The 12,055-nt window shown below is 47.3% G+C and overlaps 1 protein-coding gene across 5 annotated transcripts in view; it reads right to left on the bottom strand.

Moving 5' to 3' along the window:
* Positions 1 to 12,055, bottom strand: part of SIPA1L2 (signal induced proliferation associated 1 like 2) — a 214,622-nt gene that overhangs the window by 78,007 nt on the left and 124,560 nt on the right. For all 5 annotated transcript variants that reach the window (XM_059397313.1, XM_059397314.1, XM_059397310.1 and 2 more), the window contains 3 exons: positions 9,459 to 9,592; positions 7,578 to 7,766; positions 1,145 to 1,319 (listed from right to left, as the gene is read on the bottom strand). In XM_059397313.1, coding sequence (XP_059253296.1) covers positions 1,145 to 1,319; positions 7,578 to 7,766; positions 9,459 to 9,592 — 498 coding nt within the window. The remainder of the gene's footprint in view (positions 1 to 1,144; positions 1,320 to 7,577; positions 7,767 to 9,458; positions 9,593 to 12,055) is intronic.

Genomic DNA, 12,055 nt, shown 5'->3' with positions numbered 1-12,055 from the left:
AGCTATTCCCTAGTCTTTACAGATCCGAGGCAAGAGGAACATACACCCAATATAAGAGTCAAGATTCCAACCCTGGCGTGTGTGTAGGACATGCAGGGGCCCATCTATGAGGCAACACTGTCTCCAGATCTGATGAGCTGTGTTCGAAATGTAACCTTCACAAAGAGATTTAAAAAAAAAAAAACAAACCAGATCTGATTGACAGGCACAGAAAGACCAGGCCCCACCCCGATGTATGCAAGTGTGGATGAGGGTCCCAAGTTGAAGGACGCCAGGGACATGGGGCCACGGGACCTCAGATGGCCTCACACGACGCTCCCATGGGGAAGAAGTTCACACTTCACACCCCCGCTGGGAGTGGGCCACCTGCCTTCCCACTTCCTCCAACTGTGGGATCTATCCGCTCCCCTTTGATTACAAGAGGACACAGAGGACTGCTTGATAATAAAGAGTATTTCCCAAAATACACAGAGTTACTCTGCCCGGAATGTTTCAGATACTGACAGCTAAGAGATCCAATAGCATAAAGACAAAGATAAAATATTTAGACTTAACGAGGACCAGAAGGAATAGGATTCTCCAAATAAAGATATGATGGAAATCTGCACATCAAGGGGGGGTGGGGGGGTTGGTGCACTGAGCCTGTGTTTTAAATCCAGACTCAAGGGGGCCTGAGTAAGGTCACGGGCAAACAACGAGCCACTGTCTCCACTCCCCAGTTAACACCGCGAAACCAGAAATGAATAGAACGAGGCAGAGACCGTGGCACTAGCGAAGGCGCTCATATTGTCTTTTAGAAACGAATGCGGTCTCGTCCTTGGTACATCAGAACACGGGTGTGAGAGCAGAGGTGAGGCCAAGAGGAAGAAGGGGATATTAAAAGATTCTTCACAAACACTGGGGAATCTCTCTGCTGGTGTTACAGAAAAGGAACTGACCTTTTGAGCTTCTACGAAACACATACCTCTTGAGAAATGTGCTGCCTTTTCTCACCTGAGGAAATTTCAACTCTATCCCAAGTGAGCCTGGCGAGGCTGCTGCTGGGGTCAAGAACGGGGTGGGGAGTGCTTGCTCACTCAGATTTATGTGGTGTGCCTACCTTTGGAGAATTAAACTTGCATGCGTGCACAAATAGGAAGCTTACTTTTATTGTCCAGCTGAGCTCGGTATTTGGAAAATCCTTTCAGCCGGACTCGCTGGCCCAGAAGATCAAGGAATTCTTCAAAAGCTAGTCCCGCCGTCTCATTGTTATACATCTCCTCCTCTGTGCTCTGGCCTGCTTTGCAATAAAGGATCCCGATCTTGTGCTGAAAGCTCAGCTGAAATGGGGGAGAAATAGAATTACTTGGCAAAGAGCATCAGACAAGCTAGCTTCCAGTAAAATTAAAACAGTACGCGTGCCTGGACAATTCCCATAAGCAAATGAGCAAAAGAGGAAACAACAGTCATTGTGCAAAGTGCTGCAGATATCTAACAAACCCAGAAACCCCCATATATGGTGGGGGACATGGCAGAAACCATAAGAAACAGAATGGATAGCCACGCTGCATAGGATCCATCAGGTTTGCAGGACGGACAGACAGCCTTGGCTATCTACTTAAAAATACAACTGTGGAAGTTCGTAATCTTACACCTTCTGCACAGTATAGACAGTCCTCTTCCAAGTCAGAAGGAAAAACAAAGCCATAAACTTTTAAGTTCTTCCCTCTCCGGTTCCTGACGCTTTTGTTGTTGTTCTTTGACATTCACGAAAATATGAAAGACGGTAATGAACAAACAAATCAAACGAAGGTCCGGTAGGGGAGGAACCCCCGGGGGAACTGGGATCTATGTACAACACAGAGTGATGTTTCGTGTCCATGAAAGTAACTTTGGCTATAAAATTACAGTCGTTTCTGTATTTCTGACAGTCCAGCAAAGAAACCATCTGCTAAATACACAACAGACCATAAAGAATTTTAAAAGCTGCTGAAGAGTTCCTGCCGTAATTCTAACTCACAATCAATCTCTTATCGCACTGGAAGCGATGGGGCTGCTTTCTCCCAACGCCGGGGAGACACTGGATCCAGCTGTACAGCTTTCCTCCTGTTTCCAAAGAGAAACTACTCCTCCCTCCTGAAATCAGGGCACTTAATCTCACTACCAGCAATCTGAGCCTCCCCAAACTGACAGATTATCAGACATCACCGATTTCCTAAAGGCATCAATCCATAACACTGCTCGCTTTCATTATCAAGCCATAAAACCGAGCCTTTAATCAGAATTCATAGCTGACTACCAGTAAAATAAGGCAGAACGATGTTCATGTCCCTTGAGTGGCAGAGTGGTAGGAGCTGTCTTACTTGTGTTACCTAATGACAACATATGATCCGAGAAAGGGAGGAAGCCACCTGCCCAGGCCATCCTGCACACTGTAGGAAGCATCTTGGTAAACGTTAGGATACATTTAGAGTCAAACAGAAAGCCAGCCACCCCGGCATTCTGAATGTCATCAACCTGGACCGGGTATTATTGGGGGTTGGGGGGAGGATATGGGGAAGCATCATCTGTTTGCAACCTGACTAAAAGAGCTCTTATGGTGACGGACCCCACAGCATGGTGGACAGTGCACGGCCTGGACTCCTGTCAGACCCTACAATCTTCAGCTGCATGGTGAATACAATGATTTGTGCCCCAAGGGTGGGGCACAGCTGTGTCGTGAACTAACCGATAGCTAGTATGATGAATTCTATTGAACTAGTTCTTTGGGAGGGTTAAGTAGAGAAACTCTTCCCTTCTTCTAGAGACTGAAGGGAAAAACGTTTCTGATGAACTCGACTCTCCAAATAAATGAGAAACCCAATTTACTGCAATGAGACCATCATCTAGAAAAAATATGGAGTGTACTAAAAGTGCCCAGTATTACTTCATTAGAAACACTCATTGTTCCGGAGTGACTCAGAAGACATTTCAGGATGTTAAAGCCACTTGGGAAACAGAGGACTAGCAATTATCCCCACAGATGTGGGTGATCTCAGCGACTGTCGGGATCCATACTGATCCTCTAACGAGGCCTTCCCATCCTGGATATCAGGTTAGCTCGGTGACTCCTCAGCCGTAGGAAGAGGATTTCAACGGTCTCCCGCTATTCAGCCCGAGCCTAAACGAGGGCCCTCGGAGAGGCCGCGGACTGGTTGGCGGTAGCGCATGTAAGCTCAGTGTCCCACGGGCCCGCATGCCTGTGCAGCCTGGCACCCACCACCTTGCCTGCACCCACAGACTGCCACGCTGCCATCCACATCCCTGGAGCTCCATCTGGTCCGCCTGTCTGCTCCTCCTGCACCTGCTGCTCACGCCAGGGCTCCTGTCAGTGCCCAATGCGTCAATGCCATCTGGCCACCAAGTCTGCACTAATGCCCCCCGGCTGCTCCTGCAGCCTGCCCTGGTCTGCCCTGGCATCTCCAGCGGGAGAACCCTTTCTCTTCCCACAGCCACGCCTATGGGAAGAGGCCTGGAGCAAAGCTGTATGGGGCTGCACGGTTTGGGCCAGTATGGCGTCCTGCCCATTAAGCAGAGCGCTCACCAGATGGGCACAATTTCTTTCTGTGACTCCTGAGTTTTCTGGACTTGATATTCCTAGTGGACTCCTATTCAGGCAAAGGCCAAACACCCAGAGAACTGGGCTCCCCCAGGCCTACTTTGCTGGCTGAGGTGCCGTCCGCTCCACACCCTTCTTCCCAGCCATCGGACAAAGCAGCCAGGGTCTAGACCCTGAGTGCGGACAGGATCTGTGTTCCCTCCAAAAAGCCCCAGGCCCATGAAAATTAGGGAATGTGACTCCAACAGATTTCAAAGCCCCCACATGTTCATGACAGCCATCAGAGCACTGCTGCAGTGACAAGGTCCTGTGGCAGGTACACGGCATGTCTGAGCATCACACGCGTTTACTGGGAGGAGACCACAGAACGGACGATCTCTAGGGTCTCAGAACTAGCAGCTGGGGCGGGCTTGCTACGACGGCTGCCGTTCTGCTCAAACTGACAGAATGAAACACGGGGAAGAGAATTCTCTGGCTTGATTCTCTTACAAACCTCATGAAAACAACTAGAACCTAGTATCAACTGTCACTCCTCCTGCACTGTATCACAAAGCTAGCAGCACAAAACAAAGGGGAGACCCCAGCTCCCAAGTACTAAAACTCCCAATTCTTTCAGAAGAGGGTTTGTCTCCAAGCCCTCCAGAACTCGGGCGGCCCCCTGATCTCTTACCCTTCCCCCTGACCTTGGTTTAACTGCTCTGAACCATAGCCAGTCCCACAGTCCTGGGGGAGCTGGCCAGGTTTTTGGGCATCAGTACTGTCAGAAACCAGAAATACCCACTTGTTGAAATTGCAAACTGCAACAGTGCGGAGAGCTGGACATACAGACAGGCCGCACAGACAGAAAACCCAGCACACCAGGTCTCTTTGGCTTCCTGGGATAGGACGACAACCGACTGATCCATTCCCAAGGGCAGAAGCCCTGTGCTCATCAACAAGGATTTAAATTTAAGTGAGGGTGACAAAATTAACAAAGTCATAGAAATGCCTTGCAAATAAACTGGAATGTGTAGGGAGGCCCTTCCTTCTAGTGTTTTCTCTGGACTCGGTCTGTCCCTGGCAAGCACTCAGTCTTATTTATTTAGATCATCTCTTCAGACCTGCGTGACTTTGCCCAAAGCAAGCCTGGTATGCAAGCAGACGTATTTACCCAGGGTGAGGGGGACAAGAGGAAAGCCGGCCTGAGAACAAATTAATCATTCCACCAAAGACGCCATGATATTCTCAGAGCAAGTGGCCACAATTTATCTGATTTTTTAAAATGTCAACCTAAATAATGGTATAAAGTCATCTATGATATAAATTAGGAGAGTGTTTTAAAACAGGAAAAAGGGGATTTTTGAGAGGTTGAGAGATGAATTTTTGTAGATAAAGTAACAAAATTTCAGAGTCTCACTTAATTACTTCCCTTGTCATTCTCCACGGAGGGGAGTCTTTCTGCTCAAAACTTAAAGGATGGGGCGCGTGGACTTAGAGAATGAACTTCAAAGAATGAGATGCGTGATCTGAGTATCTAATGTAGCCCTTGCTATGAACCTACGTCCTGGACAGCAGATGTACTCAGTGACTGGGTTGGACTCGGGCAGCTACAGACCCCATGGAAGCAGCACATGAAAATATATGCTTGCAGTATTTTTTTTTTCTAAGATTAAAACCCACTAAGAACAGTGCCCGAAAACTGGCCCAGCCCATTCCTGTGCAGATTCGCTGGTTAAAAGCTGAATCAAAAGAGTACTATCTGGAACACAGTCTCAAACACTCTTAAAGCTTAGTGGCAACTTTTAAGGATCCTTTAAAAATGAGCATGTTTAAAAAAGGAAAAAAAAAAAGCCATCCAATCTCTCTTCAGAATGAAGATAAATGGTATCTCTTCCTCATGTAATATGGGAGTCAGACACCATCAGGAGGTATGGGGAAGTGACAAGGCCATAGGGCACACCACCAGGAAAGCAGACCAGAGTCAAACAAACACACTTGCCAAAGATAAACCACACGAAATTCAACTAGAGCTAAACGATGCACTGGTTCGCTTAAAAGCAGAACCCAATTTTCAAAGCATTAACTTTGACATCAAACTGTAAAAAAAGGTGTTCACTTAAAAGCATTTAAACACTCCACTAAAAAAAAAAAAATGTCCTGGCATAGCTTCTGGGCCTATTCTGCTCACTGGACATCCCAAATCCTTGCTTTGTTTCGGGAGGAGATAGTCAGTGGTTGCTGCTATGATGTCTCTGGGGCCCTGAGGGCGTTGGGGTGTAGGCCTGTGGACCAGGGGCTGTCTGTGGGATTTTCCACAGCAGTCTGAGGGGACCAGCTACCTTAGCCACCATGCTGAACAGCAAGTCCAGCCATAGATTTTAAAGGGGAATGATATACTCTAGCAACATAAAGGGACACAGAACTACCACATTCTCCCATGGCTAGAAATAGAAAAATAAGCATGACCATAAGATATGAAAATAAGTGTGGTTCTTTTCATCAAGACCGTTTGCTCCTAGAGTAACTGGACCAACACCAACACGTCCTTCCTACCCTCCCTGATAGCGGGTTTCTCCTCACCCACTTCACGGACGTCTCGCACATTTACCTTACCAGTCACGACCATGGTCCAGCTGTCCAGGGTATCACACAGTCTTACAGGTCAACTGCTCTAGGGGAGAGCTCTGGTTTGGTTAGAATGCCAGCCTTCCTTCTTGAGACAGACAGATCGCAGGACTATTCACTCTGAGTGTTAGGGTGCCCTCTTCCTTTGGCTAATCACGCAGCATTAATGTCTTAGACAAATTACTATTTCATCACTTTGAGAACTCTGCCATCTTAAGTATCAAAAACCATCAATCTACCACATTGGTGTTACTAGGTCAACCAAAAAATACCTCCTATTTTCCCTAAAACAGGCAAAGGAAATTTCCTTAGAAAATTCTGGAAAGATACATGAAGATTGTCTTTTTGGGTTTTTTAAAAGCAGACTTTTAACAGCAAATTTGCTCATCTGAAGTAAGTTACATACACTGGGGTGCCTACCTCTTAGGTTCCTGCTACGAGTTATCTCGTATTTGACGCTTAAAAGACCTCTTTCCACCATCTGGGCCACTGTCCAACATTACTTCTCTCCCAGACAATGTCAACAGTCCATGACTGTACTCCAGGCTATCATCAGCCTTTATCCTCACCAGCCTGTCTCATTCTCTTCCAGCAGGATAATCTTTCTAGAATACAGCTCTGATTGTGTCTGGTCCTACCATAAAGCTTCAATGGCTTTCTACTTGCCTCCTGAATCACGTGGAAACTCAGCCTAGCTTTTAAGGTCTTATATTATAGGCTGTAGCTCAACATACTTTTTTTTTTTTTTCCCCAACTACAACTTCCCTAGATGTGCCCTTGTCTTATAAAGAAACTCATCATAGTTCCCAAAGCAGTCAACTGCTCCCATCCCCCTCCTGGAATTCGACCCAAGTCGCAGTTACAAGGCCGCCTTCTTCAGGAGCTGTGCCATCAGATGTTACTTCTTTTCCCAAAGCACTCACTGCACTTAAACCTCCTCACGATCCGCTGCCACCCTCTGCCCTGCAGAGGTCTTTGTGCTCTTGGTCTTACTATTCCTCTGGGGCGAGGAGTGACTTCTTAGCCTCAGTCTCCCCAATGCACGCTGTCCATTTCTCACCTGTTAGCATCAGTGCCTTGTATACAGTGAGGCAAGGACAAATGTTAGTTCAGGAAAGACCCAACGTGAGTTTTTTAAACCCTGGAAAAAAATACCACTGATCTTGAATAGTCATGAATCAGCTGGGCTCTTTACCAAAACCTTGGTAAAAACAACATAGGTCACAACTCAGCAGGAGGGGTACTACACTAGACAGCCATCGTGTTTCCTAGGAGCAGTCAGAGAATGCATTAAAAATAAATGATCCCCAAAGAAAGATGGATGGGAAAAGTCCAAAATGTTTTGAAACACAGACACATACTCGGACCCAAACGGAGACGCTCGCATTGTACACACCCCTTGTTCATCCAGCTTGAGCAGCTGCTCCGAGACCTTGGGTGAATTCGGAGCCTGTCTCAGGCACTGGATGCTCAGCTCCGGGATGACGTACTCCAGAACCTCTTTGAGAGGTAGTCCCCGCGCGGTCCCATGCCTGGCGGTAGAAGGTATGGCGTCTTCTAGAATTGCTCCTCGCAGGGTTGTTAGCTATGGGGGGTGAGGGGGGAAAAACAGAAGATTCCAGAACATCACAGAAGAGTTCTTGTTTACTCCTGGTTACTTCCTGAAAGCTAGATTTTTTAGTTGTCTTCCAAGAGGGGGAAAGGTCAGTCTCTTTTCTGAGTGGGCAAAAGTGACTACAGCTTTCCATGGGTAGAAGCAAAATCAATACTCCCAGAGCCTTTAAACAACAAAAGGGCCCGGGGCTCAGGGATAAGCTGGGAGGGGTTGAGAGAGTCAGGGAGTGTGCCTGTGATGCTGCGGAGAGGCTGGAGATCCCCGGGCTGGGCTGGATCCCCGCACTGCCCTCCCTGTATCTTCCTCCCACCGCTCCCAACTCTGTTCCTGTTGCCCTGTGTTCTGCACCAACTTCTGTCCTTTCCTTTCTCTTCTCCTACTTCACTTTCCACTGCTGACGGGTCCTGCAGCTGGATGGGGATATCCAGTAACCCCCACAGGCACAGGGATTCAGGCCTCAGAAGATCATTTACTACCGAATGTTGCCTCGTAAGTGTGATAAGTCCTCGTGCTCACTTCGGCAGCACATACCCTAAAAAAAAGTGATATGTCCTCAAACGCGTGAGGACGGCATAGGAGCGCCATTCTGATACTCGCTCCGGAGAGGAAACCATTGCAGCACTGCAAATCAGGGGACCCAGCTCTGACCCCCCACCCCGACTCTGGGAAGAGAACTGTTAGCGGACAAGAGAGTCGGGGTAAGGCATGTGGCAACGACGTGTGCTGTGTGCACCACGTTCGAGAACACCACCACCCCGCAGAGGCCTGTGCAATGAGGAGAACATTCTCTCAGCAGCCGCACTGGCTGACACGGGAGCCACAGGCTCTGTGTGGTTACTGGGCACTTGACACATGACCAGCAGGCCTGAGGAACTGTATTTTGAATTTCATTTAATTACTTCAAATAGTCACAAGTGGCTAGCGGCCACTAAATTGGACAGCCCAGGCCTGTAACTTGCGACAAGTCAGGGGCTTTATCTCCCATGTACCCAGCATAGAGCCCCATCACAGGAGCACCTGGCCAGCCACGCCGCGGGACACAGGCTCACGCACACACAAGGGGTGAGCGAAGAGCTCCCTTTCCTCTCGCTGATCTGGAAGGAGCCAACCAACACATGCGTGCTGGAATGCTTGCCAAATACGCCCTGCCCCGACATTACAACAGGTCAAGAGAATAAAACCCGAAACACGGGCCTTCTTTGTAATCAGCGTCTCTACCTATATTGTTCCGTTTGTACAACACTCCCAGTTTTTACTCTAACCAAGGCAAGAGCGGCACTAAGCTGGGACCTCGAAATAATGCGGCGTGCACAGACAGCCGGCCACGCTCCCCCACTGCGGACCAGCTGATTTCCTGCTTTAGATCTCGAAGCTGTTTGTCAGCTCCGGCGTGAACAGGCCAGTTCATACATGTTCTCTCTGAGCCCCCAAACCTTCTGGTCTTACCATTGTATCCTTTCTGTCATGTGAGGGGGAAGTAAAGCCATTGCCTCTTAACATCTGTGACAGGGTTTCAAATTTTTATTGGGAATAAAATACTGTAGGTTCTTTCAACGATCTTAAATGCTGTAGTCATTAATATTATACCTTCTCTGAAACAAGCTAGTGCAGTAAAGTCAGAGGCTTCAGCCCAGGACAGCAAGGACACAAGGCAGCCATTACCTCACTTGTCCTGAAGGCCACCCGGTAGTTGAACTGGGACCCCTCTTTCTCCTTGGCGTCTTCTACCTTCTCCCTCCGGATGCTGACAGCCACCGGGCCGAGGTTTTCATCTATTCCAAAGTAGTTCTGGTGCTCTGTAACAGGAGACAGTGGTGGCATCAAAAGAAAGGAACAAAGGACCGGATGGGTGTCTTTTGGCGTCTTGTCCCATCTCTGAAAAAAATACCACGTGGGTCTGGGTACACAATTCCCCAACTGTGTTTGGTCAAAGTGTTTTGTTTCCAAATCGGATGTACTTACACATCTCATCTTCCGTTACTCTCATTCTGCTCATCCACAGCTTATGAGCTGGAAGAGCTCTTTTGCCCCTGCCCCCCACCCCATCCCTACCTGCCCCTGCTGTCCCCGCATCACTAAAGAGCATCCCCGGAAAGAATGTGCTGCCATTCCCAAAAACTGTCAAGAGAAAAACCTAGCTCCTTAAAGACCGTTACCGAATGGCTTCCCTCCAGCTGGGAAGGTCACCTTCTCTGACCGAATGTGGGCACTCGGACTAGCCAGGTAAAGCTCACTCCTTCATCATGACGTCACTAATGTACCTAGCCATCTAACACAAAATTTTACAACAGACAGAAAAGGTCATTAGTTGCTGAGGTCGAACTGTATCTACTGATTCTGTAACTTGGTTTACTCTGTTCTCAGCTAATCATGAATTTCACATTAAATCGCTGGCCCTGCAAGGCTCCAACCCACGCGGTCTCACTGCAGGAAGAGGTTTTGGGGGCCCTCTCGTCCATCTAGCACAGGAATCCCTGAGCACACGGCTCTGAGGGACGGTCAGGAGTCTCATTACACATTCAACAACACCGTTTTGCAGCAGGGTCACAACCCAGGACAAATTCCCGTTCATGAAGCTAATAGGCGAGCCTGAACTCTGCCAATGACAGGAAGCTTACTGCTTTGGGAGCAATCCCTTCTGGACTGTGGGACCCAAAGCTCCTCCGTCTGCTGAAAGAAGTCAAAATGCTCTCCTCCAACCAAACTTTAAGTGTCGTCTTCTGAAAGGACCCAAACTTAACACTCAGATGTGCTGTGAACACACACAAAATAGAGGGGTCAATGGCCCCAGTGCTTATTCACGCAGCTTACCTATTTTTAGCAGCCCCTTCGTATCAACGATCCACGCGGAGCAGGTGGGAAATCCAACCTCCCAAGGGGCATTCGTTTATTTCTTAATGAACTCCTACCAGGTCAGGTCCTGAAGGTATATACTCATAAAAATGAGCTTTTTTCACCTTCTATGCAGAACCAGACTCATCCCCTTTGACTGTCACCTTAAAAGGTCTGGGTCCATCTTTCCCAACTCTTCATTTTTAGTTAAAAAGAAATAAAATGAATCAGATATTTATAAGCTTGAAGAAAACTGCAGGCACTCTGAAATGCTTTGGTTATGCTAATATTTTCCACCATATTAATTCTGGCCACATTATTCTGGAAGGAATAACAAATGTTATTTAGAAAGAAGAAATCAGGGTGAAAACAGGATCTGCCATCAGCCAGGACAAACATTACCCAAAGCCAATGGTAACTATTCGCTAGATCTCAAAAAGCCATTTACTCCTTCTCTTCTTTACTTTCCAATAATTTACTTCTTAACTCTTGTGACCAAATGAGATTAATACTGTCATTGCTTCTCTTTACAGTTGAGACTACAAGTAGCAGGTGCACTATTTTAGGGGCTGATGGGTGAATGACTGACTTACTATAGTCCTGAGCTTACAGGGTAGGAAACAAGTCTTGGTTTTGGATGGGTAACTCGTCCCCTGGGTAAATTACATGCTAATTAACAGCCAGGTTAACTGATACAGACAAGAACAACTCTAGTGAAACCAAGCACACATCGTAGAAAATGTAGCAGGTTGAGGAAAGCTGGCCCAGAAGCTGTTATTTGGATTTTAATCAACAGCTTAAAAATAATCAATGAAGGGCACCTGGGTGGCTCAGTGGGTTGAGCCTCTGCCTTCGGCTCAGGTCATGGTCCCGGGGTCTTGGGATCGAGTCCCGCATCAGGCTCTCTGCTCAGCAGGGAGCCTGCTTCCTCCCTCTCTCTCTGTCTTCCTCTCTCTCTGCCTGCCTCCCGGCCTACTTGTGAGCTCTCTCTGTCAAATAAATAAATAAAATTTTTTTAAAAATTCAATGAAAACAGAGACTATAAGTTGTCTACTTTAGACTACTAGGCAGATTATCATTTTATTAAAGTTGGTGTTAGTGACTTTTAGACCCACAGCATTATACCAGATCCTGTGGAAAATACATCTTAAAACTTAAATCAGTTCAGAATTTCCTTAGTTACAATCTGTCCTGACAAGAACTTTCCTCTTTATCTCTTTTCTCCTAAGGCCGATGCATTAAGAAAAACATTCAGCAAGTTCACAAAAGCACAACCAGTCTTCCACAGGCAAAAGCTTCCTCCTCAGACCCCATCTGGACAAGTTACCTGCAATAATGCTAAATCAATTCTCTGGTAGGCGTCTGATGACTTCTACTGACATGAATGCAATGAGCCTCAAATTATTTTAGGGAGGAAAACAGTGACC

This window comes from Mustela nigripes, chromosome 4 (assembly GCF_022355385.1).
Source record: "Mustela nigripes isolate SB6536 chromosome 4, MUSNIG.SB6536, whole genome shotgun sequence".
In the NCBI taxonomy this organism is placed as follows: Eukaryota; Metazoa; Chordata; class Mammalia; order Carnivora; family Mustelidae; genus Mustela; species Mustela nigripes.
Note: the sequence above shows the minus strand (reverse complement) of the source record. Positions and strands in the feature narration are given on the sequence as shown.